Source organism: Rhamphochromis longiceps, linkage group LG7 (assembly GCF_057381845.1).
Source record: "Rhamphochromis longiceps isolate RC_006_pf linkage group LG7, R_longiceps_female_GT1.1, whole genome shotgun sequence".
In the NCBI taxonomy this organism is placed as follows: Eukaryota; Metazoa; Chordata; class Actinopteri; order Cichliformes; family Cichlidae; genus Rhamphochromis; species Rhamphochromis longiceps.
In genome coordinates, this window is record NC_140563.1 from 8,988,690 (window position 1) to 9,015,567 (window position 26,878).

A 26,878-nucleotide genomic window follows, 5' to 3' on the forward strand; every position below is an offset into this window, starting at 1 on the left:
GACAGTGGCACTGACAAAAAGATACAAGCCTGAGCTGGAGGTGACAGAGCTTAAGATGTTAAGGTCTTCACTGACTAGAATGGACATAATTAGAAATGAGTACATCAGAGGGACAGCTCAGGTGGAGCAGTTTGGAGACAAAGCTAGAGAATCAAGGCTGACGTGGTTTGGGATGCACAGAGGAGGGATGGGGGCTATGTTGGAGTAGGCAAGGCAGGAGGAAAACCAGAAAACCACAAAGATTCACGAATCTAGTGAAGGAGGACATGCAAGAGGTTAACAGATAGAGGAGAGTGAAAGAGGAGGATGCCAAGGCTAGGGTTAGATGGAGGCAGACAATATGCTGTGGTGACCTTCAAATGAAGCAATCGAAAGAAGACTAAATAACTTTTAATAGTTTCAATGGTTTGAATGGAGAGCACAAAATCTGTTCAAGAGAAAGGTTTCATTAAATTTTTTATTTTTATTTTTATTTTAAGGAGGAGAATGTAATGGAGTAGGTGCGAGAGGGAGTAGGAGTTCTGTCAGGTTTGTATAGTGGATTGTCATTTATGCTTAGAAATATCTACTCATATATGCTTAGAGTTTAATAATCAATGTCATGTTGGTAGAGGTTTGATCCTTAGTAGTCTGTGGAAACTCTGTGTGCCTCCCAGAGCACTCTGGCATGCACACACAACTTAAGGTCAGGAGAGAGGTTATATCTGCTCTTACTGATATATGGTATAGCAAACACACGTATATCTGTCTATGTCTAAGTGCCTTTTGTTTAGATGAACTGCTGGACTTCCAGACCAGCAGGTTCAGGGAAGTCGTTTATGGGGTCACACACTGACACCCCCCCCCACACACACACACACACATACTTACACAACGCACAGGCAAAGGTACTCTTTGTGTGTATGAAGACGTCATATGTTAAAGATCCTATTTATATTTATGTAACCTCAATAAAAGAGCAGTGTTACGGGGGAGCGGACGAGAGCAACTGGGGTCAAGTGAAGGGACGGCGTTTGTCCAGTTCTCTCCCGTGCACGAGAAACATAAAGAACTTTGCCTACTCGTGTCTCGCTTTTGCTGTGTAATTAAATTGTCTTCAACGTTCCAGCGAATAAGTTTAAGCTACAAACCTATCAAGTTCTCTGGGAGGTGGAAGGCGGAAAGCAATGGGGAGTGAATAACCAAGTGGCTGAGTGGAGCAGAGAGTATACAGATAGGAGTGTGGCTGTGTGGATTTATCGGACAAACGATTTTGAATATAGAGCTGCCACGCAGGGGGAAACACATTAGTGAATGATGCTGAAGATGGCAATGACTGGCTGGCAACTAAGATAAGTTGGCCATGGTCACTACCCCTTCCACTGAGTAGTGGCTGTGGCAGTGCACATCCGACATTGGACAGTGAAGGCAAATTATGAAACAATCAGGTGGAAGGATTTGGAAACAGGGAACAGTGCACTACATGATCTATGTTTTAAATGGGAAACACTGAAAGATGGGTGATGGTCTCTTAAAATGGTCCTGGGAAGTTTCATCTAGATATTATCAGAGAAGTGTGCCTGCACATGTGATGTGACAATAAAAGTGATTTGATTTGATTTGATTTGAGAACAACCACATTTTCTGACCTGAATCTTTGTTAGAGGCAGGCTGCCTGGAACTGTTTTCAAGACATTCTTTGGGTGGTGCAGTCTGGGCTAGGGCAACACAGGCCTCCTTCCAAACTGCAGCGTTTCATGCAATGAGCATACAAAATCTCTCTTTCCCTGCCAATAGCTCCTTATAAATCCTAATTGTTGCTCTTGGTGCTGTTGTTGGAGTGGCACCAGAGCTTGACCAAAACATATTGAAACTTGAAACAGGAATTAAACACCTTGTTCTGAGTCTATATGGCCTAATCCCTATCTCCATATCCACAGACTTTGAGGCACAGTCCCGCTAAATCCTTTAGGGATCAAGTGTTTTAGTGTTTCCTTTTCTTTATCTCCTTTTGTATAAGATGTACTGGATCATCCTTTATGAAATTAGATTACGTCATCCCACAGTTCAGTACATCACTGTGATTATTGTGCTGTTTTACATTTTTATTATCAGTTCAACAGTGCGCTATTCCACAGAAATTTCGCAGCCATTCTATGGAAAACACAGACTCTGCAGATGGACAAGACACATGTAACAAGTGCACAAACTGGTTAACAGACACAACAGGCAGGTCAAGTGGCAGGAATAAGAGAAGCAAGAGACGTCCACAGATTTTGCATACAAAAGAGCTACTGAGCTGATGGGAACAGCTGTACTGGTTAGGTCACATTGGCAGTTGTCGAATTTCAGGGCATGGAAAAAAAACACAGAACACAACTAATTTCTTTTAATTTAACTATATCTGAAACCTGTTTATATCTCATTTATTGTTTTTATTTAAACATGTGAACATTTAGAGGCGGAATAGCTCTAACTAATTCGCTTTTGTTAGTTGTTACGTGTCATTCCACTGTGTTGACTAGTTAATGAGGTGGTTTAATGCTACCTTTGTCCCCAATAGGTTTAGGGCTGTCATCTGTTCAGATTTCCTCTGGCCCTCTTGGATAGTCTGTAGGCTACTTTTCTATTACAATAGACAGGAAAGGTAAAACTGGTAAAACATGCCCAACTGCATGGTGACCTCTTTGGTTGATAGATGTCTGAAAAGTGTACAGAAGCGTAGTTATGACAGGAAAGGTGATTAATTAGTGTAGAATAAAAGGATTTGGAGGAGATTAAAAAAAAATCAGAAAACTTTAGCTGTGTAGATAACTCAGTGGGCCTGAGTTATCTGATTACATAAATCAGCAGCTCTATCTGCCCACTTCCAACATCTCCCAACATTATTCTCCTACTAGCTTTAAAATTTATATACCCAGATCAAAGGCTGAGAGAAAACCCAGCCAGTGTTCTCTAACATAAAGCCTTTAAGCTTATGAAAAAAACAAACCCCAACGATATTAAACTTGAGTCAGTAACTCGAAATTTCGACTTAGTTCTGGCTTCTGGCTGCCATCTTTTTTTCGGAAACATTTGAATCACAAAAAGCCGGATCCTTCAGCATATGGTCTACCGCCTCAATGTCCCAAAATGCAGTTCGGCAGTCGTCATCGTGTTGTTGCGGAAGTGCTGGAAGATCGCCGTGTCCGTGTTTCTGCGCTCTCTGACATCTGCATTCATTCTCCAGAGCAGATATTTCTCTCTGATTTTCGTCATTCACTGGAAGCTATGGCAGCTCTGAAGTACGCCGGTATGGACGATACAGATAGTGAGGATGAGTTACCACCTGGATGGGAGGAGAGGTCTACTAAAGATGGTTGGGTCTACTATGCAAAGTAAGTGAGATCTCACCATTAACGCTATCAGCAAGCATGTCTGTGTATGAGTATAAGTATAAGTCCTAACACTTACTGACATCAGGGCCATGCCATTTCTATTAGCACCTGGCTAACACAGCCTGCTAGCTACACTGTAAAGTCTGTGTTATAAAGTGTGCCGTCCTTATTTCACTGTAGGGTTTGTGCTAATTGTTGTTAGTCTTTGATAAGTCTGTGAGTTTGTCATCTCGAATTATCCTGCTGTAGTGTCACTATCCACTAGCTGCCATGCTGTAAACTTACGCTGAAATATAAAATCACAACCCTCCTCAGTAATGGGATAATGCATTAGAAATGTACATTTTGGATGTGCAGCTGAAAAATCTATAGCAACTGTCTGATGCTGTGATGCTATCATGACAATATCGACCAGAATCTCCACTCATCTTGGACATAAGGAGTCATGGAGTCAATGTGGGGCTTTTGCTGATTTCTTTGAACTGTTTGAATTTATTTAGGATTTTCTCAAATCCACACAAGGTCAAAAATCTACTTCCTGGTTCAAATATGTTCAATATATAAAACTTAGCAAGTAACAGCTCAATGACATACTTTTGGTAGCTGTCAACAAGATCCTGTCTGGATACTTGACCACTCTTCTTGGCAGAATTGGTAGAGTTCATTTAAATTGGTTAGCTTCCTTGCACAGACCTGGCTTTTAAACATAGTCTACAAATTTTAAGTAGATTAGTGGTCAGGCTTTGGGAATGTCATTCTAGAGCCTTAGTGTTAGCCTGGTTTATCTCTTAAAAAAACACGTTTTGATGTGTTTGGGAGCAATGGCTGGTTTGACATGAAGTTGAAAAATTTGGATTTAGTATTTCTTCATTATTCAGTCCACTTTGTGGAGTGTAAAATAGAATAGAACAATCCTTTAATTGTCCCAAAAGGGGAAATTTTGTTGTAACAGCAGCAAGAAAAACACATATAGGCCCTACACATTTTTTTTTTACATATTTACATCAAGGACAATAGTTGACCAAAAACAGAGTACTGTACAGTTGTTAAAATTAAATTAATGTAATTAATTTAATTACAGATGAGAGGCAAACCCAGGTTGTAGTGTGAATCGGTTGATAAAATAGTGCAAGTTACAGCGCTGATGTAAACTTCTATGTTTGTTGGGAGCAGTTTTGATTGTACAATCTGACAGCTGTAGGGAGGGAGGACCTGCAGAAATGCTCCTTCATGCATCTAGGATGCAGCAGTAGGGCTGTGCGATATGACCAAAATCTCATATCCCGATATAAGAATTCTATAAAAAAAATAACGATATAAATCACACAAATGTAACATTTTCTGTAAATTCTGTGAATCTCGGGCAGCTCGTCTTGCGGGAAGTGTTTCCAGCTGCGCGTCATGTAGCTGGAGTCGAGTGTTTTAACCAATGCATGAAACTATACATTTTTAGACATAAGTTGTAACGGCCGCCGTTTTCTTTGTGAGTATTTATTACACGGCGTGCTGCGGGGAAAAGCCTGTTCTAACGTTTTATTCTAAGGTTTATTTTTTAGCACCTGGCGGCTCTTTTTTAATTCTCATCCGTAAACAATCTGCTCTTTCACGTGATTCAGGTTATTTTGAAAAGTCTCAACAGGATCTTGAGCTTTATTGTGAAAGGTTTATGTGGAACATAAACAAGCGGACGCGCGATGCTGTTACCGTGGTTGTTGCTAACGACAACGCATAAAAGCAGGCGCTTGTCCGTCTGAAGTGTGGTTATATAAAATATAAGAGAAAGAGAGAACTTTAAGAAATTAATATAGCCACTACAGTGACCATCAAAACGATGAAAAAATATGTAAACAGTGTATTTTGCGACACCACGAAACAAACGATAGCGTAAAATGAAACATAGATGTTTTTATATCATAATCCGATATATATCGTTATATCGACAGCCCTATGCAGCAGTCTGTCACTGAAGGAGCTCTGCAGTTCAGCAACATTTACATGCATGGGGTGGGAGACGCTGACCATCAGAGATGTTATTTTGGCCAGACTCCTTCTGTCTCCCACCACCTGCACTGGGTCCAGGGGACATCGCAGAACCTTCCTGATGAGTTTATCCAACCTCTGTACCAGCACCATTGGCAAAAAAAACTGCCCCAGAACATGATACTACCACTACCATGCGTGACAGCTGGTACAGTGCTCTCAGGTTTAAAAGCACCACATTTACTGCTCAAAATATACCTCTGGTCATTGTGATCAAAACGCTCAATCTTTGTCTCTTTTATCCAGAAGGCAATTGGCTTATCGATTCTGGAGCAGTGGCTTCTTTCTTGGTTGGCACCCTCTTGGGCCACGGTGATGTAAAACTCACTTCACTGTGGACAGTGATGCTGGTGTACCAGCAGGTTCCAGTACATGGCATGCTTTAGTCTTTGTGTTTGCATGTGTATACACGTATACATGTATTTTATGTTCACGTATGTGTGCTTGTGTGTGAATGTGTACATTTTTGTATATGTATGTGCATATTTGCATGTACACATATTTTTTACAAACATATATGGATGTCTCACAAGGTTTCTATAATATTTTCATCTTATCTATTTTAATTCTTTTTATTATATTATCCCTCTGTTCAGCACTTTGGCCGACACTTGATGTCTTTTAAATGTGATATATAAATAAAGATGACTTGACTTGACTTGGTGGTTCCTGGGTTGGTCCTGATTATTCTAACAAATTTTATCTCATTGAGGGTAACAGTTTGGGTCTATTTCCAGACTTTGGCAAAGGATATACATCCTGTATATAAAAAGGCATTAAAGATGCATACTGTATAATTAGTCCACCCTGGAAAAAAAATAGTTCAAAGAAATAATTAAAATCCCTAAATTTCCATGACATTCATGCCCATGATGAGTGTAAATACACTATTGACCACAGCTGTATATTGTAAAGAAAATTATTTTTTTTCATTCACTCTTAATCTCTGTTTGTGCCAACAGTCATGATGAGATGAAGACACAGTGGGAACACCCCAAGACAGGAAAGAAGAAACGTTGTGCTGGAGGTTTGCTTTACTCACTTGTGTTTTCCCTGGAGAATTGTTCACATGTATGCAAAGCTGAGATTATTTGATATTTCTCTAACTTAGACTTGGTTATTTGGAGTATTGTCAACCACACAACTTTTATGCAGTGGCCAGTAGCTAAGCAGTCAGTTAAAAAATTAATGAAACAGGACATAGAATTCAGTTTTGGCTTGAAATGTATATACACTTTTTTTTTTTTTTTTTTTACAAACTTTTTCTATTAAAGAATAATAAATCTCTGTCTTTTTCTACAGACTTACCATATGGTTGGGAGCAGGAAACTGATGAAAAAGGACAGATAATTTACATTGAGTAAGAAGACTTATGATCAAACCCCTAATATTTGTGGAAATGTTTGACTGCAATAAAACTACGTTGCTGCTTTCATTCCTGCTTTCCTCTGTCATTTTCAGTCACATTAACAAGCGGAGCACATATTTTGATCCACGTCATGCATTTACAGTAGAGGATGTGGTGGTGAAGCCGAAGCGGTACGATGGAAACACTGCTGCTCTCGAGATCCTGCAGGGTCGTGACCTCTCTGACAAGGTTGTCCTCATTACCGGAGGCAATGTGGGCATTGGTGAGCTTAATGTTTATTTATCTTTTTCTTTTGTCTGACAAACGTTCTGAAAAGTTGGAACCATCAATCTGCAGTAATGTGTGTTTCTGTGATGACACCACTAGGTGGTGATATGGTATTATGCTATAACAGAAGGGTGCTTGCCAAGACTGTCTCTACTCCTTGCATGTCCCCATCTCTTCACAACGGGGCATTCATCAACATTAGCCTCCAAAATGATACACTTAGACTCAACAAATCACTCCTTAATACCGAACATGACTGTATTGAAGTTCATTAGCAGGGCTGAATTGGATGTCATTGTTAACTGTAATGAATGGTGTCCATTTGTACCCAGCAAATGCATGGCTCACTATATAATGGTCTGGAAACAAATTTATTTCCTCTTTCCTTTAGTTTAAATTAGCACAAGTCCTGGCCATTTGTTCAGACTCGCTTCTTTGTTCGAGATAGATAATGACAGCATGAGGAAAATCAAATAAACATAAAATCGTTAATTGTCTTTATATTCAAATTCTTTGTCCCAACGAAAGTCCCTGCAATGTAATTGCACTGTGTGTGGGAGTGTGTGACTCTGTGTATCTGTGTATGTGTGTGATATGAGATGTAGCAAGGCAGCACTGTATTACATAGATTTACAGCAGCCTGGGGACCTTCACTGAGGGAAGAAGCTTGTGAACTTAAATGCCTGCCTGACCCTGATGTTCTTCTGTCTTTTATCTTTACACACATTAAGAGAACAGTTTTTAAAAAGTAACACAAATGAAAATGATTTATTGTTTAGTTTCCTGGGACTGTGCGTCCTCATGTGGACACTGCACTTTATACTTAAAAAGTGTTTTATACGTTTTTTTAAACAATGGTGACTTTATTGTGTTTCTCTGTAATATAAACCCATTGCACCCGTATGAGGGCATACAGTTTTTTTCTTAATTAAAAGAGTTTCTGTTCAAAGATGATGCTTAGTTTTTATACTTACTGGGTCCAGCTAATGCCCCAAATTTAGGGGAAATTAAAAATAGCTCAGGTCTCAAGAGGTTCAGATTCTTGCCACACACAATAGACACTCGTTAGCTGATCAATAGGCAGTTTCAGCACTTAATAATAATAATAATAATAATAATTGGCTTGTATCAAATGACCTCTGATGACTGTATTTCCATTAAACCTGTGACCGTCACTAAACCAAGATCTGTTCAACCTATTTTTCTTTTTCTTTGTCTCTGAATTAAAAGACTCACAACAAACATCAATTAAAAATATAACTGACATCCATCAAAACATTATTAGCAAGAAATTATTATTTTTAAATGTTTTGGGTTAGGATTACTTCTACATATAGTTAAAAAAGTAATAATTTTACTATGAAATCTGTCAAAGGAAAATGCACATGAACATGTGAAATGCAGAAAATCTGTACCCAGAACAAGTGTAATGAACTGAAAAACGCCAACATTAAAATGGGAATGCCTATGATTACCAGAACAAAGTGTAGTGTGAGTCAGATACTAAAGGATAATTATCAAAATAAAGAAAACGTGAAGATGTATGGCTGCAGAACGACTGTAGGCATCAGAGGTTAAAAGTGCATAAGCCTCTCATTCCAAATGTATTGCTTTCACTAGACACGGATAGAGGATTAGTTCTAAAATACATCCGATATTTGGCCTGAGCGATAATTGTATAGGATGAATGGAGAAAATTACTAATAGCTTTCTCCACAAGAGGGCACAGGAGGTCTGTGATGTGCATGCTATTGATATTAAAAAATGTTATCATATTAGCTGTTTTACATGTACTTATTTTTTCCTTAATTAAAAAAAAACACTATATAATGAAAAAGATAATCCTCATTCAACATTTGTTGTGATATATTTAATAAAAAAAAATGCTGGAAAAAATGCAGTTTTTCACAAAAGACTGCATCAAGTAGTGGTAATACACTGACACTATATAGTGCATGAACACTTATTAGAACCCATATTAACATAACCTTTGTTTTGCTCATATTAAATATGCAGCAGCTATAATTAACAGTATTCTAATAGTAATTGCTACTTCTCATGTACTCCTTTGACATTCCTTTAGTGAAATGTGGTTATGCCAATTGGTTGGACCCACTTAGCATTTTAATGGCATCAGTAGTGTTTTAATCCAAGTGTCAAGGCTATTTCCAATTCCTGTAGTGCTTAATTCCTCCACAGGAAATGTGACATTTTTATTAGTAATGGTAGGATATTAATTAATTCCAAAAATTTACATTAAAATATTTTAATTTAGTTTCAAATGCACATAAACATGAAAACCACATATATAACATTATTTATGCATGAAATATTACCGCCTCCTGTTTTTGTGACCAGTCTTCAAGCTCCACTGCAATAGTGCTGGGAGGCGAGACAGTGATGCAGTTTGTCTTGCCAGTGTGATCACTGCGCTCGCTTTACAACATTAGTCTTCCTCTCTCTGCTTTCTTTTGTAAATTAAAAACCAGTACCAACCCGAATGGCAATTTTTAATTGTGATAATGGAAATGAATGATTGTAGTTTGTTTCCCCCCCCTCCGCTCGTCTCCGTCTCCCTCCCTCCTCCTTCTTTTTAAAGGTTTTCTTACTCGTATAGACCTGTGGTTGTACACCTGTACCTCTGCATTGATTCCTAAGCGGCTTTGACCCAAGCCTGAGCCTCCTATCCATCCCCATTACACAGTACTGCTCTGGCTCTAATTCGCCCCTATCAACTAACTCTCAGGTTATTTACTGGCCAGGGGTCCATGGAACAGTTGTCCTTAAAGGGCCATTGTCCTGATGTCTCTAGCCCCCACTGGGTTCAGAATGAGGATACTTGCTTTTTAAATATAAAACTGCACAACATTGCACAAAAATGTATTTCTATTTTCCCTCTCAGGACACGTGGTCTTATTTACCCAGTGACAGCTCCTTTGGGAACTGTTTTTATGGACATTTATGTGTCCAAATACCTGGGGAGGGTCATCAGTCTCTCAGGTGACTTGTTGACATATGTTTAATAGTGGTCAGAAATAACATATCCGCCTCCTGTCTTACTCAACTCAAATGGTCCTGCTTTTTTTTTAATTAGTCCAGCTCAGCATGTGTGGTGCACAAAAGAAAGAAAACACTTATTCAAGTGTGGTTTTTACTTATGCAGATCTCTTTATTTTTCAAAAAGTTCTCACAGATTATAATTTTTTATTCAGTAAGTGAAATTATGAGTTTGAAATTAAGTTTTTATTTATTCTGCTTTTCAGTGTTGACGTGTTTCATATCTGAACTTTTTGCACCTTCTGTGGAGAGTCTTGCTGTTGAGCAGTGCATACAGTTGCAAAGCTTTACTCAGTCTAAATGCATGCACTAAATTCCGCGTGGTCTTCTTGTTAAGGCGCAGGGTCAATGTAGGAATAAGAAGCAGAAAAGACTTAGGATGTCCAGACGGGGAATAGCATGGATTTAAAAAAGGAGCGCTTCGTAATGTTTTAGTCTCTCTATGCATTGTCTCTGCAGTGTTTTAGGACTTTCAATGTTATTCTTATTCATGAAAGACTAACAATATTCCATAGTTGTGTTGATCCCAGTGTTGTGTTGTGAGGATTAAGTGTCAGGCTGGTGCTCTCCTCTCTCTGGATGGAGAGATCCCTAAGCATATTCAGTGAGTCGCAGAGCTGCGGGAGCCTCTGTGTGCAGATTAAACCCATAGTCTAGCTTTGTGGCTGATCATTAGATTGAGGCAGATTTGTTAAGCATAACTGCCATTAAATTGGTTGCAAAGCTCTGGTATTTACTGCACTACTGTTTATGAATAAGGACCTCCTTAAAGACCCGTGCAGCGATGCGTTAAACCCAAGCCTCAGTAAGGAGGGAAATGCATTATTCATAGTGGGAGGAATTAGATGGATAAAAAGATGTTCCTGGTGAGGATGGTGTGTGGCGTCTGTGTGTGTGTGTGTGTGTTTTTTTGTCTCTGAGCATCTCTCAGTGACTACGTGTGGTTTAGATGACATCCAGAGTGCATCTGTGTTTATATTAAGTCTTCATTGTGTGTGTGTGTGTGTCCACCGGGTGAATGGCCGGCCAGTGTCCTGCGCTGCCTTCTCCGTATCAACTTGTGAACTGAACCGCCGAGGAAATCAAAGGGAAGTTTTATTTTTATTTTTTTTCATTGGGCATTTCATGTTCTCACTGATGAATGTGTTTATTGGCTACGTAATAAGAAGCAGTTCCGGTTGGTTAGTCAAATTATTCAACTTTATTAACCTTAGATGAAATTTGCTATGCAGACCCAAACTGGTGTAACGTGCAGAGAGTATAATGCTGGAGGCTAGCAGGGTTCAATAATGATTACAGCTCTAATATAATGGAACTGAAGTGGTTAGAGAAAGAGAGGATGGAATACATATATGTGCTTAAAGGCTGTAGGTAAAATAAAATGAAGGGGCATTGGGTTATTGTGTGTAGTCAAGTAGTTTATAGACCTATCGAGTTTACAGTCTGCACATGATGAGGGGGATGAAAGTTACATGACGGGGGAATGCGGGGGGGATTTTGATGACAGTGATGAAAATAGCCCTAATGCTCAGCAGCTATGTGTGCATGAGCAGGCCTCTGGGGTTTGTGTTTATCATTGTACACGTTTGTGATTTGGTGCGCTATGTGTTTATCAGCTGTACTGTCCTCCTTCCTCGCTCTGTGAGGCTGACTGCTGGAGGACCAGGGGTGTCCAGTGTGTTGTGAGGCCATGATGAAAGATTGTGTTGGGAGTTGGAGGTTGACACAGAGGGTCAGAGAAAGAAAAGGGGGGTTGGTGGCTGGGTGGGTGGGTAGGCGGGTGCTAGATAGGGCTGCATGGCTGGTGAGGTGGTAGTGGGGGTGGTGGGGGAGCCAGGAGGGGATAGGGAGGGGTAATAGAACCACTCCAGTGCTCTCACCTGGAACAGCTCAACCTTGGGCTGTAATTACTAACCATACATTCCACTTTTGGGGTGACATCTCCCTCCTCTTGGACTAATGGAGGGGAATTAGAGGGGATCTTAAAAGTCAGAAAGAGCGGGGGAGTTGTCCCCTTCTTCACTTCTTGGGCAAGAAATACACGGTAACCGCAGGAACAGGTGCACTCATCACATCAGAGATGGTCAGGAGTTTGAAGATGTCTCTCAAATCCGGCCACTCTTTGCTTTCTTAGATACACATGCATATATTAACCTCCTAAGACCCGAACTGTTTCACGGCATGCATTTTTAATTTCTCTTTGATATTTGGGCTGATTGGGACCCGATGAATGTAAAAACAAAGAATTACCAGATTTTTTTTTTTCTTTTTACCTAATTTTTGTGTCTGAGAAAAATGAGAGCCACATATGAGGATATTCATTTACAATTTTGATAGAACAAAAGCAGTATAATGTCCTCGTAAGTGGATATCAGGCCCTTGTAGAGCAAAATTGAGTATTTTGGTCTAAATAACCCAAAATGTGATGTCCACGTATGTGGACGCCAGGTTCTAGGAGGTTAAAGATTTGTTTTGGACTAATATTTGGACTAGAGCTCAAATAATTAGTTGACAGTCAAATAATTTTTCTGTTGTTTATCAAATACTACTTTTTCTTTTTTTTAACTAAGGAATTCACCTCACTGTGAAAAATAGAATAAAATGTGTGAAATATAGAATATGAATATCTGTTTATGTATATCACAGTTATGTTGAAAAGTGAAATAGATGGCGCTTATTAACTTATTGTTTTTAGAAACATACTGCATGTGTTATATAATATCTATAGTAACTGGGATGAGATGGGCACGTGGGATAAAGCCGTGTAACAGTGCAGTGTCGAGTCACATGAAGGTGATTGTGGCAAGTTGTTACAAAATCTACAAATTTCTAAACGCTTTACCAACTAAAATAAATCAAACAGAAGACAGAAATAAACAGCAATAAACATAATAATAAAAACCATACTTATTATGTTTATTAATTGCCTCATAAATAGCCCAAATGCAATTTCAGTTAAAAACACCTTGTAACTCAATGATGAGTTTGGGCGATATGTACTCTGTTCATAATCATGTTTTTTCTCTCTCATGGTCTTTCGAGCAGCTCTGGAAAAGGGGATTGTGGGAACCCGACATGTTTACCCACAGGTCTTGTAATGATCTGAACCGACTTCTGTTTGCCCAATTGTACTGCAGAGCTTATTTTAGTTAAATGCCTCTTTGGATGCAGATCAAGAGAGGGAAGGAGCAGGCGGCTCCGTTTGCCAAATAAACACGTTTACTGACGAGGCTGGTAATGATCTCATTACATTGAGCCAATACACCTGTGTACGAAGGGGATCCAGAGAGGGGCAGTGGGCCAGGGAGGACAAACAAAGCGTGAAATCACTAAATCACACTCATTATTGGGGGATATCAGTAGGGCCAGGATCCTAATGTACCATGAAGAGCATTCACAGCTTAATGGACATTTTACACATTTTTATGCATTTTATACATTACAGTAAAACACATTTTCAACAATAGCTGAGCCATGTAGTGCATTCTTGCTACTTTATAAAGCTTGAGATTGAACATAAACATATTCAAAGAAACTTCCCCCCCCCCCCCATCTACAGACTCTTCTCTGTAAACCTCTGCAGCTACTACATCTGTTTAGACAGAAAAATCTGGGTGAGCATCACATCCAAGCGGGCCTGCCGCGCGCTGTAAAACAGCTTATGGCGTTTGTCGATCCACCAGCGCAAAAGAAACCCCTGTCTGACCTCTTGTCATGTTCCACCATCAGCATACAATGCTGAAACAGGCTCCCTTTGTTGTACACCTGACCAGGAACTAATTTCGTCGCGGCCCTCTCCACCGGTAACACGGGCAAGAGGGCGGGGAGTCTCTGTTACAGCAACGCCACACTCGTTATTTCACAATTAATGTCAAGCCCTTGTTATTTGTCATTGCAAATACATGGCATCGGCGCTGCTGCTGTTGTCGCTGCCATATTCTAATTTGTTCCCCATTATGGAAAACACTGGTGTCGATTAATTTCACTTTCATGCTTTGTACACACAACCAGTCGGTGTGAGGTGTTGTTGTTTACCAGAAGCCAGTAGTCTTGTCCAATTTATAAAGACCGGAAAAAATGCCTTTAAATGAAGCTGCGTTTGTGGGGAAAAAAAATATAAAAATCATTTCGCACACATCCGTATGATTTTTATCAATTTTAAAAGCACTGTTCAGATTATGCCGAAGTGAAAACGCAGACACTTTGCGTGACACTCAGAAGTTACGCTAACATTTATTTTCTAAAGCCCGCCGCCGCTCATTTGGATTCAAAGCCTATTTTTACCCCACCAGTCACTCTGCTTGTTTTTTCTGTCATGCTGTTTTTATTTTCATTTCCATTTCCTGTGAGTGAAATGATCTCCGCTCACAGTCACAGTCCCCTCCATTACACCTAATAAGGTGTCATATAATTTCATTCCATGCTTCACTTGTCAGAAAGGGCTTCCAATCCCACTCCAATTTCGAGTTTTAATAGATATTAGTCCTTAATGCTCTCCTCACAATTAGGCCTCCCAGTTTTGCTCTTAATGAAAATCAGATTAAGACATATAATCTAATTACAGTCCATATTAATCCACCACCCGATACACTCTGCCTACTGCTCTGCCACTCAGACCCTCTTGCCACAATCAGTTATTGAGCCTTTCACTTTGTCAGTCAGGACTCTCATACTGCATGTGGATAAGTGCTTGTGTGTGTGTGTGTATATATGTATATACATACACACAGGTTTGTATATAGAAGTAGGATTAAAAATATGACATGACTCTGTGCTCTTGAACTTTTCTGTGACACATGAAGGGTAGTAAATGTCAAAGGAAATAAAAATACGGTGAAGGAAAGAAAGTTAATCTCATAAATTAATTCAACCTACGGGATGAAATGACCCATTTAGACTTGTAATTTAGAAATGAACTTCTCTCCCTCTATCTTCAGTTTTTGTCAGTTTTATCGTGACTACATGATTTGGATGGAGCCATGAAGTAGTCTTGGACTGATAAATTCTGCGCATATCGGCGGACCTCGTTTCATGGGAGAAATGTCCTTATCAGAGGCCCTTTGATGTGCCTGAAATATCACGCCAAGGTTCAGTGTGAATGTCATGTCTGTTCGATTGCTCATTTAGTTCAGTTACGACCCGTGTTTTCATAATTACTGCCGTAATTTTTAACGTAATTAACAACAGCCTCCGTTTTTCTGACTCTATGCGAGCGGCGATACCTCATTGAGAGTTGGCGGTCAGATCCAAAACTTTATCTAAGACGAGAGGAAGAAGTCGCGAACCACAATAATTCAATCAGTTTCATCACTTCAGAGAGAAATGATTAACTCCACTAGACTGGGTTACTCAATGAAATAAATTATATGAAAAAATTGATGGGGATCTGAAGTTATCTTTAGAAAAAAAAACCCTTCATCTTTGAGGCATTGCTTGCCTGTAGACTTTTTCTCATGTCTATATCTCCCTGTCTTCCTGTCCGTCTGTCTCCCATCTCAGGCTTTGAGACAGCCAGGTCTTTTGCTCTTCATGGCGCCCATGTGATCCTGGCTTGTCGAAACCTGACCCGTGCCAACAAGGCGGTGAGCCTCATTCAGGGAGAGTGGGTAAGTGACAGTCTAAGTAATCCCCTGTTTTCTTGGAGCTCTAAAAGCTGGAAAGTGTGGTTAAGTTACAACATCTTTCTCAAACAAAAACAAATCCTATAAAAAGACGCCAACAATAAACCGACTTATAGTAACTTCCTTATTGAGGTTTAGACAGAATAAGCTGTTAAACATCAGTGAGCCACACTCGTGTATTAGTGAGCATACATGGACTGGGATTTCTGTAGTGCTTTTCTGGCCTTACCAATCACTTAAAGCACCTTTTTACCAAATTTAAACCAAATTCTCACCCATTCACACACAAATCGCAGTTGCACTCCCTCCGCAATGGATACAACTTCAGCTTCAGTATCTTGGCCATGTACACTTGATATTTCAGGCTTCCCGGGATGGGGATCAAAACAGTCCGAAGCACACCAAAAAGGGCTTGTCCGTGGAAAAAAAATGGTCCCAAACCAAAAAACCTATTGTTGTTACACCGACACTACATTTTCAGACTGAGCTTAATTTTTATAAAACATTTGATGTGATATAAGCAAAGCAATTTTTTTGGGTCTCGGTATATGCAGAATATGACTAAACAGTAGATAAAACAGTAGAAATAACTAGAACAAATACTAAAATTATTTTTTTTTAAAGTACTAAGATATAGTAAAATATAAATAACTTAATAAATGTACAATTTTGCACAATGTGTGGCAGGGAGCAGCAGGATGATGTTCAATAATACATGTTGTCATTTTCTGTGGAGTTCATACAATAATAACACTGAAACATATTTAAAGAAAATAAAACATTGAAATTTTTCGTTGACTATAAAACTTATTTTGGCTCTTCCCTTATTCTTAAGAGATTGCCTCAGTGGCTGGACCTGCATGTTTGATTTGGCACAAATTTTTACCTCTGATGTCCTTCCTGACACAGCCCCACGTATCCCGCGGATATGAGCCGCCTCCCGGTCTTGAACCATGGGTTACTTTTTGCTGTGGTTTGTGGAATGTACTGTTTTTGTGACATAATAGTTTAAAGAGTGTTTGTGTTAACTGGATGTTTTAGATTATAAAGCTCAAACAAATACGGGACAAGCATAACATTTATAATTTAGATTACTGCATAACCTACCTGTTTAGGGCTCTGCTACAAATAGAGGCCTTTTATTTTATAAGAGTGTGCTTTAAAGCAGCGGTCCCCAACCCCCGGGCCTCGGACCGGTACCGGTCCGTGAGTCGTTTGGTACCGGGCCGCGAGAGTTGAGGCTCAGGTGTGAAATGTATGGTTTTCAGGGTTTTTATCGGTTTTCAGCGTTATTTTGTTATCGTTTTTATCGTTAACTCGGTTTTCCTGGGTTTTTTCACGTGTTATGAATAAATCTTCTTTTTTTCGGTACCGGTAATAGTTTTATTTTGTTGTATTTATCCGCGACACCTTAAAGGCCGGTCCGTGAAAATAATGTCGGGCATAAACCGGTCCGTGGCGCAAAAAAGGTTGGGGACCGCTGCTTTAAAGCTTCAAACCCCGCTTCCACATTTCACAGGAGCAGTCAAATAAACTTCTGAATGAGTCTCTCTTTAAAGCAGTAGAGAGAGTGTTAAATGGAGAGAGGGAGAGGGAGAAAAAGTGAGAGGGCATCTGATAATTACCTGAGATTATTGCTCTAATATCGCTGCGCTTGTGACATGTCCCCAGATTTACGAGTGTGGGAAAATAAACAAGTGAAATGTGGGTGCTGGAGCAGAAAGAATAAGCCATTAGCACTGAGTTGATTACAGAGAGCAGGACTTGAAGAAGACGGAGAGTGGGTGCTCAGCGTAGATATGAAGAGAGAAGGAGGAAACGAGGGAGAGAGAGGAAAAGCGAGGGGGAGGGAGACAAATGCCTTTGAGCGGGAGTAGATCTGCAGTGTTTAAACTCACCAAAGTCTCTAATTGAAGTATGCCCCTGGGGCTGTCAGTGCTGCTCCACTCTGTGAAATCCAGTACTTTGACTAAATGAGTGAGGAAAAGCTCTGATCCAAGCACCAGATTTTGTTGTCAAATTGATTTTTTTTTAAAGCTTCACACCTGCCACAGAGTTATCCATGTTAGTAAATTAACAAATGGACGCTGCCCAGGATTGCTTTTAAAGAATAAACAGCTGTGACCTATGTGCCATAAATGCTAATCTTCCTTCTTTTTTGGTTGTACATTGGCATGTAGCATATGCAGATTGTCAGCAAAATTAATGACTGAGTTAATAGGGGTTGGTATAGTTCAAATAGAGCTGGAATGGAGAATTAGCATTCCCTAAGCCCACTCTATATTTCCTTTTCAAGGAATCCCCCTTGTTATAGGCTAATGAATAAAAGTCACAATATCAGAATAAATCTTTGCTGCAAATTCCCCCCTCTGGCGACATTATTAATAGATTCAGGAGAAGAATAGAGAGGAGGATTAATCTTTAAGATGATGGATGGGCTGTGCTTACCTTCCCATGCTCCTATGTTAAGGTCATTTTGATAAGAGGGTATATTTTGGGGTCCTCTGTACAAAAGGTCATCATATCTACTTCCAGGTCCCTCTCAGAGTTCCGCTCTGGCTGCCAGGAGTGGAACTGCTGTCCCGATTGCGCAGCACCTCTGACCTCTAACTACCTGCTTACTATTACGCTGTACTTTCTCTTTCTCTGCGTGTGGGCTCGCGTTGCTATTCAGGGGTGAGAGTGATGGCTCGCTCGCAGCGCAGGGTGGTGTGGTTCAGCGTGGCGCCGTGTACCGACAGTAGGTATAATAGTGGGGTCGCTGATGGATAATGTGGCAGGTCAGAACAGGCAGGAAGAGCAGGGTCGGAGGGCTCATCCTTCCCAGCCAATCATAATGTATTCTCCCAAGAGTGGCTCCTGAACTTCTGCTTCATATTTAACTCTTCAGTCATTAATGCTTTATGTTGTAGAGCTTGTTTGGCACTTTAGTGATTATATTGCTTGTTTTTTTCCTACTTTCTTTTTATTAGTTTTCTTTCTTTCGTTTCTTTTTTTTTTAAAAACTTTGTTATTGCTCGTTACTGTTTTCCCGATTAGACTTTAGCGGCGTCTCCTATGCAGTCCTAATCCGAGTTGAATGTGCTGTTTTCTCTGCCTCTATTTGAGCTGTGAGGTGAAACCCCTCCAGCAGGCTCATTAGGGGAGTTTAGAGTGGCAGAGAGGGGATAAACATTTACCTTATGATTGTGTTTTACAATAAGCCTGATGCTGGTTGCCTTTATAGGGTTCAAAGGGGGCTGTCTTTACTGTGATGAAGCCACAGTAAAACCAAGGGAATAAGCAGCAGATGGGAGCTGGAGGTAGAACAGAAGGACATGGGAAGGCAGAAGGAGAAAATGCACAAGAGTTAAGCATGATAATAAAGATATGCATCAACAGTTATATTTGTGGTGCCAAAATCGTTTGAGTCATGCACACTAGTGCATGTAGACACTATGATGCCACCCACCCATTCAAACTACTCTTTTGGAGCTTTGAGTCTGGAATCTTGTTGTTGTTGTTGCTGCTTTTAAAACTGGATTTGACATTGTTGCTATAGTGAGCATACGTAATTGACAGTAATATTAAATAGGATGGTAAGTCTGATTAAAAACAAGTTTAAAAAGAATATATTTACAGAATAGACTAAACATCAATCGTCCCTCTAATTTTTAATGTGTCTGAGCGAACACACAAACTCCCTGAGCGATCCCTTGGACCACTGTGAGCGACATCAGACGTGTGCACTGTGGTCACGCCACCATCTAATCCATCCAAGTTACATGGTTTATTAAAATAATCAAATTACAGCATTTACATTTATGTTTATGTTAGACTACTTTTAATTAACTGCTTTAGCCCACGTACAATGAAAATGTAAAAAAATCTAGTCATTGACTTGTGTAGTATGTTAACACTATCCATCCATCCATCTTCATCCGCTTTATCCGAGGCTGGGTCGCGGGGGCAGCAGCCTAAGCAAAGAGGCCCAGACCTCCCTCTCCCCAGCCACCTCCTCCAGCTTATCCGGGGGAATACCAAGGCGTTCCCAGGCCAGCCGAGAGATATAATCTCTCCAGCGTGTCCTGGGTCTGCCCCGGGGCCTCCTCCCGGTGGGACATGCCTGGAACACCTCACCCAGGAGGCGCCCAGGGGGCATCCTTGTCAGATGCCCGAACCACCTCAGCTGGCTCCTTTCGATGTGGAGCAGCAGCTGCTCTACTCTGAGCCCCTCCCGGATGGCCAAACTTCTCACCCTATCTCTAAGGGAGAGGCCAGCCACCCTTCGGAGGAAGCTCATTTCTGCCGCTTGTATCCGCGATCTCGTTCTTTCGGTCACTACCCACAGCTCGTGGCCATAGGTGAGGGTAGGGACGTAGATCGACCGGTAAATTGAGAGCTTCGCTTTTACACTCAGCTCCCTCTTCACCACGACGGACCGGTGCAGCGTCTGCATTACTGCAGCTGCAGCCCCAATCCGTCTGTCGATCTCCGGCTCCCTTCTCCCATCACTCGCGAACAAGACCCCGAGATACTTGAACTCCTCCACTTGGGGCAGGAACTCATCCCCGACCCGGAGTGGGCACTCCACCCTTTTCCGGCTGAGAACCATGGCCTCAGATTTGGAGGTGCTGATTCTCATTCCCGCTGCTTCACACTCGGCTGCGAACCGTTCCAGTGCGAGCTGGAGGCCCTCATCCGATGAAGCCAACAGAACCACATCATCTGCAAAAATCAGAGATGAGATTCTGAGGCCACCAAAGCGAAAGCCCTCCGCCACTTGGCTGCGCCTAGAAATCCTGTCCATAAAAATTATGAACAGAACCGGAGACAAAGGGCAGCCCTGGCGGAGCCCATCACCCACCGGGAACGAGTCCGACTTATTGCCGGCAATGCGAACCAAGCTCTTGCAACGGTTGTATAGGGATCGAATGGCCCGTAGTAATGGGCCAGACACCCCATACTCCCGCAACACCTCCCACAGGACACCCCGAGGGACACGGTCGAATGCCTTCTCCAAGTCCACAAAACACATGTAGACTGGTTGGGCAAACTCCCATGCACCCTCAAGTATCTTTGAGAGGATAAAGAGCTGGTCCAGTGTTCCGCGACCAGGACGAAAACCGCATTGTTCCTCCTGTGTTAACACTATTGGAAGTAAAAATAACTTGAACTTTTTAACTTTATATATATATATATATATATATATATATATATATATATATATATATATATATATATTAGGGGTGCAACGATACACAAAATTCACGGTTCGGTTCGATACTTTGGTGTCACGGTTCGATATTTTTTCGATACAAAAAAATGTTCATGCCTTTTTAATTTGTCATTTATTAAAATTATAAATATATGTTTTAACTCAAAAGTACAGTTTTTAAATTTAACCCTAACCCTTGTGCGTGTTTTTTATTTTGACAGCGAATGCGCACCTGCGGACCACTTATGTGCAGCCCTGGTTATATAGCTCGTCATATTGCAGCCACAGAAATTCTTTTGTCCATGAAACCATAAAGCTGCACTTTCTTTTTGCCTTATAGTCTGATTTGTCATAACTTCTCCGTTTTGTGGTAAGCTTTTCTTTGGCTGTCACTTCTTCACCCTGACCTGTCTTATTTGGCTCAGCAGAACTAAAATATATATCTGTCTGTGAAGGTCATCGTAGTCAAATATATGTCCTGCTGCTTTTACACACGCACTCACATAAGCTCAGCGATTCTCTGCGCGATCAACCTCTCACATGTTTAAGCTGCGGGAGATTTCACTTGTCATGTTTGCATAGTAAGCTACCAATTAATAAGACGATGTCAGAGGAATTGGTGCACAAATTATCATCACTCACAGATCAGTGCTGTCATTGCAAAGTGAAAGCAAAAAAACAAGCGCAAATTCAAACGCGATTTCAATATATCACATATTGACAGTGGCTCACCGATGCCAATGACATAATTACCCAGCTACATTTCTGAAAGAATGCAAAAGCATTGACATATATTTTTCCTTCCTACAATAGCCCGACGGGCAGGGCAGAGATAGATTTTGGTAGCCCGACTGAAAAGATCGCTAGCCCCGGGACGTCGGGCTAGCGATATTGCAAGCCCTGTATCTGATTGAGGAATCACTCATCTTTGGAAAAGAGAGTTTATTACAGAGAAATGTCTCTTTCCAAAATAAAAGCTATACTATCCGCTTCTTCTGGGCTATATTCTCAGCAGCATATTAAACAGCTGTCTAAATGACTCGGCTAAAGTTAGTAGCATGCTTGCTTGTTTTTTTTCTGCTTCCACTTGTCTTTGCACTAGGATGATGTCGGCGTAAATGTGCAGTCATATTCGTTGTGTTCCCACTAGTGCTTTCAGGTTAATCTCGTTGAAATGACCTTAACGCCACAGCACGGCAAATCTCCGTTAACGAGCTACCGCCGATCGCCCCGTGCATGGGGCTAGACGGCCAACACGTTAACGAGCTAACTGCGCTAACACACTAGTTCCCACCCATGTAATTGAGCATTGCATGGCACATCCAACATACTGTTTTACTTTAGTGCATGACTCGCTTACCTTCAGGGTCATACGTCACATGAAAACCAAAATAATTCCAAACGCCAGATCTGAATGAGGGTGGGGGAGGTCCATGTTGTAAGGAGAGCTTAACTTCTGTCTCGCTAGCTTGCCCTGCGCTCTTCCTTCTGACGATGCTGTCTGTGTTGAGCGCTCAGTGAATCTGCGTTCGACTACTCCACCTAGGCTGCACTGTCGAGCCTAGGCGGAGTAGTCGAACGCAGATTCACTGAGCGCTCAACACAGACAGCATCGTCAGAAGGAAAGTTGATAAAATAAATTAAAAATTTTGTATTGTTCGATACATATGCGTACTGAACCGAAAGCACTGTATCGAACGGTTCAATATCGATACGAGTATCGTTGCACCCCTAATATATATATATATACATATATATATATATATATATATATATATATATATATATGCATGCTCTGACTTGTAGTATGAGTATGAGTATGTGGTCTTGTAGCTGCAAAGTTTTTTTTAAATGCAGCCAATGCGCTTTTCAACAAACATTTCAAACTATTTACAGAACAATCAGCTGTTCTGCATTAAATTTGATGCCACACAAATTATTTGTGCCACTCGAAAAAATAATTTCTGTCCACTATGAGATAAAGGAGAACAACACAAGCCTGATACCTGCAGGCTTGACAACAGGAGATGTATCACTCCTGTAAAACCTGTAACATTCAGCAGTCGCCTCATTGTTCTGACACACACAAAAAAACTTTTGACTACACTACACACTCACTTCACAAGATTTGCGCTAAACGTCTCAAATCTCTCACATCTCAAAACACCGCCGTCACTCCTAAAACTTTCCCCCGTTTCTTAACAACTAGATGCCACGTTGCCATATCATTGTTTGATTGGTCGACATGGTACTTTTTTCGATCAATAGGAAAGGGTGGGGTTTTTGGTTTCGTTTTTGCTTGCAGGTGGAGAGCGCTTTCAAGTGTTTTCCTTATAAAACGCCGTTTCTACCATTTCTTCCCGCAGTAAACATAAACAACGATAGTATTCAGGAAGAAAACCAAACATTGCATATTTTTTTTATCATAACTCTGGTTTTACGTGGCCTATCAACACAAAATCCAAACTGGTATAAAGTCCACACTTTTTCCGTCAGTTGTTCCGTCTGTCCTGCTCACATCTCCAATGGTTGTACACGTTGTCATTAACGTGGCTTCACTCCACATCAGCTACGCCGCTTTGCTAGCTAAAACACCGGTGTCGGCACATAAGGACGCTGTCGTAGCCTGTCAAGACGTTGATTAGTTGCGAATGTGAATCGCATTATTGGCTGGACAATGGCTAATTACTGGCTAACACTGCAATACAGAATTGTTAAAGTATTAATTTTAATTTCAATTCAGGTTTTTTTTTTTTTTTGTGCGCAATGCAGATTTTGTGTGCGCAGAGACCGTGCCAGCAGTGCGCAATTGCGCACGTGCACAGCTTAGAGGGAACATTGCTAAACATCCACCTACTTAGAGTGTCTTTTACTATAACTGAAGGCTAAGATAACCGTCCATACTTGTCTTTCCAAGCAGAATCTCTCCTAATAATGCCTGGATGTCTGGAATAGAATATAAAATCATAAACTGAATAAACAACAAACCCAACAAAAAAAAACTATAATGTTATCACTATGGAGGAAAATGGCTTCAAACACACACACACACACACACACACACACACACACACACACACACACACACACACACATATATATATATATATATATATATATATATATATATATATATATATATATATATATAGTGCCAGGGTTTAAATATGTTTCTTCAGGTGTAAAATTTGAGATTTAATCACTGGGAATTTATTTTCTTTTGAGATTCAGCCCCAAGAGGCCGTTGGTGGAACTGCAATTTTTGGCACATCCACATTAATTTCCTAGTATTGTCATCTAAGTTTCTCCAGGGAGCCTCGTTCAGATTTTTAAGCACTGCAGCTCTTGGCCTTTGCCTGACGCTTTAACTATATGCATTCTTTTCAATAGCCTTTTACCTACCCATCTCCTATTCCCCTCACAGTGTAAAGCAGGTTAAGTTGCTGGTTAACAACCAAAGTGTTGTCTGCATACCAGAGATGTATTTTTCCTGATTGCCTTTAAATTTATGCTTATCTTTGATTCCAGCGTCTCCCTCAGAGAGCTGTAATGGACTCCCCTGAGATGTAGACCACTGCTTGGTGGGCCAACCAAGGCCCTCGGCCCCTGAGTAGAATATAACATACACACACGTGCGCCTAGGTCCTTTTTTGTAACTTCTTTCCTTTTTTTTTTAAATCTAAAATGCTCATTTCCCCCATTGCCCCTCTCTACAAAACATGCTAATGAGATGCTTTGTAAGGGCGTTAATTAGCGAGTTAGTCACTGATTGCTGTGCTTGTTTTTGTTGTGTGTGCGCGTCAGGATGGGAGGGGTTGGGGTGGTGGGGTGTTAATATGGCTGTGTGCCGCTGAGGAGAGGTTCTGTCAGGGTCTGCTCTGGAACCAATTAGGCTAAAGCCTAGTGTCCACTGAGGCTGCTGGGAGAAAAAAAAGCCTGCTGCTTGCAATGTCAAACAGCAACATTAACACAGGCCAGAGAGGAAGAGCAAGACAGGCAGAGAGCTGATAAGCAGCGGTCATTTATACAGACAGGCAGACAGCCTAAAACACAGACAGTCCTTCACTGAATATGAAAATCAGGCAGAGAATGCACTCGTACCCCTCTACCCTCTACCATGGAGTGCTATCTTTGCCATTGTTATCAGTCCTTAAGATCTATAGATATATATGTATATATGCCTTTTTTTTTTGCGGGCTGCTGTAGGATAAATTAAGATCCGAATCAATGGCACAGAATGTTCCTTTCCAAGCACCAGCTATTTCAGGTGGAGTAACTGAATTTTTTGTTTTTTTAACAAAGTGGAAATGGAAAATGTTTTAAAAGGCAGACAGGAAGAAGGCAGTCCAACCTTGATGTGAGTACATAATGCTGTGTTCCCATGACTTCCCGATGCACCATCTTACCGAGGCACACTGGCTTCTTCCTGCTGGTGGCTTATGATTTATAAGATAATGCCACATGTTTATGCGTCATGGCCTACATACGGCAGTATGAGGTGGCAAAGTTCTACACGAGTCCCACGTTTGTTCTAGAAATCTTCCCTGCATGACTCTGTGTGTTGGGATACATGCAGGGTTTTCAAACCCTTTGCCGTCACCCCCACTCTACCTTTAACCTGAATCACACCGGTTTGGAAATTTGTGTGCGTGCCTCCGTGTGTCCATTTGCTCAGTGCATAACCTCCTGTGTCAGTCTGACAGGCCCTGTGCCCCGCTGGCCACCATGACATGCCACGCTATAGCCCGGCTTCTCTCTTTGGGCCAACATGAACTGACACTTGTGAAATGCTGACCTGGTCCGTCGCAGACCCTCCAGCGCCTTAGGATGCTGCTCTTTTAGTCAGTGTTCCTCACTTCTCCCCTCACTTCATCATTCCTTTATTTTCCCTTCTTTTAGAAGGGTCTCAAAAGTCCCTTCTCACTCACCTTTCAGACCCCTACCAGTTTTTCCTCCTCTTTTATCTTCCTAAATGATTAAGGAAATTGCAGCCCATTTCCCAGGTCAGTGAGCAGGGCTGGAGCACTCTCTTCTGCTCCCAGAGTAACCAGTATATCATAATTAATCATTTTCAAATCCTCTATCTTGCAGATGCAAGTTCACACTGGTACACTGGTATCCCCACATCAACCTCTTCGGGGAGGATGCCGATTAAAGATGAACATATCAAGCAAAAATACTGCTCATATATATTTTCTTTTTTTTCTGGGGAGCTACAACATGTATAGATGTGTGCACTTTGCTAGTTTTACCTAATTTTGCCAAGTGGACTTTATTTTATTTTATTTTATTTTTTTTACTGAAGGAGTTCTGTGCACCTGTAGTGGTCTTCGCATTTGAAAGTTTATTCAATTTGTAAAAAGCATGAAATCTCACCGCACAACACACGTTTTACTGGTTAGATTGTTAGCAGGGTTATTATTATACTTAGTTTAAGTTAAACTAGATATGAAAAACAAATAAAAAAAAAAACTACAACTTAAAAAAAGATGGAAACTAACTGAAACTAAACTGAATTAAAAATAAAAATTAAATAATATTAATAAGAAATACAAATTTATAACTGTGGTTGTTAACAACACGTCCTTCTACTTTTTTTGTTATTCAATGGTTAGCTTATAGGTTGTAAAGCAATATGACCACATGTTGATTTAAAAAAAGTAATGCAAAATATTTGAGGAAAAGAAGTAGTTGCAAAATATGTTTAAAAAAAAAATTAAAGACAGAAATAGACAATCATGACCTTCCCAACCAGTGCCAGCAGCTGGGAGACCTAATTCCTCTAGCTTGTCCTGTCTGTCCTGGCTCTCCTCCTGCTTTTAGATGCCCAAAAGACCTCACCTGGGAAGCCCTTATGACAGATGCCCCCTCAGCTGGCTCCCTTTGATGTATAAGGCTTTACTCTGAGCTTCTCCTGAAATGCTGAGATCCTCACCGTATCTCTCAGGGTGAGCTCAGACACCTTTGGAGG

At 40.8% G+C, this 26,878-nt stretch overlaps 1 protein-coding gene across 1 annotated transcript in view; it reads left to right on the plus strand.

Moving 5' to 3' along the window:
• Positions 1-3,134: 3,134 nt before the first annotated feature.
• wwox (WW domain containing oxidoreductase) overlaps positions 3,135-26,878 on the plus strand; it is a 141,678-nt gene continuing 117,934 nt past the window's right edge. Inside the window, 5 exon segments of the mRNA XM_085411985.1 lie at positions 3,135-3,356; positions 6,359-6,423; positions 6,699-6,756; positions 6,858-7,027; positions 15,589-15,695. Of these exon segments, the coding sequence (XP_085268111.1) occupies positions 3,250-3,356; positions 6,359-6,423; positions 6,699-6,756; positions 6,858-7,027; positions 15,589-15,695 (507 nt within the window). The 5' untranslated portion in view covers positions 3,135-3,249.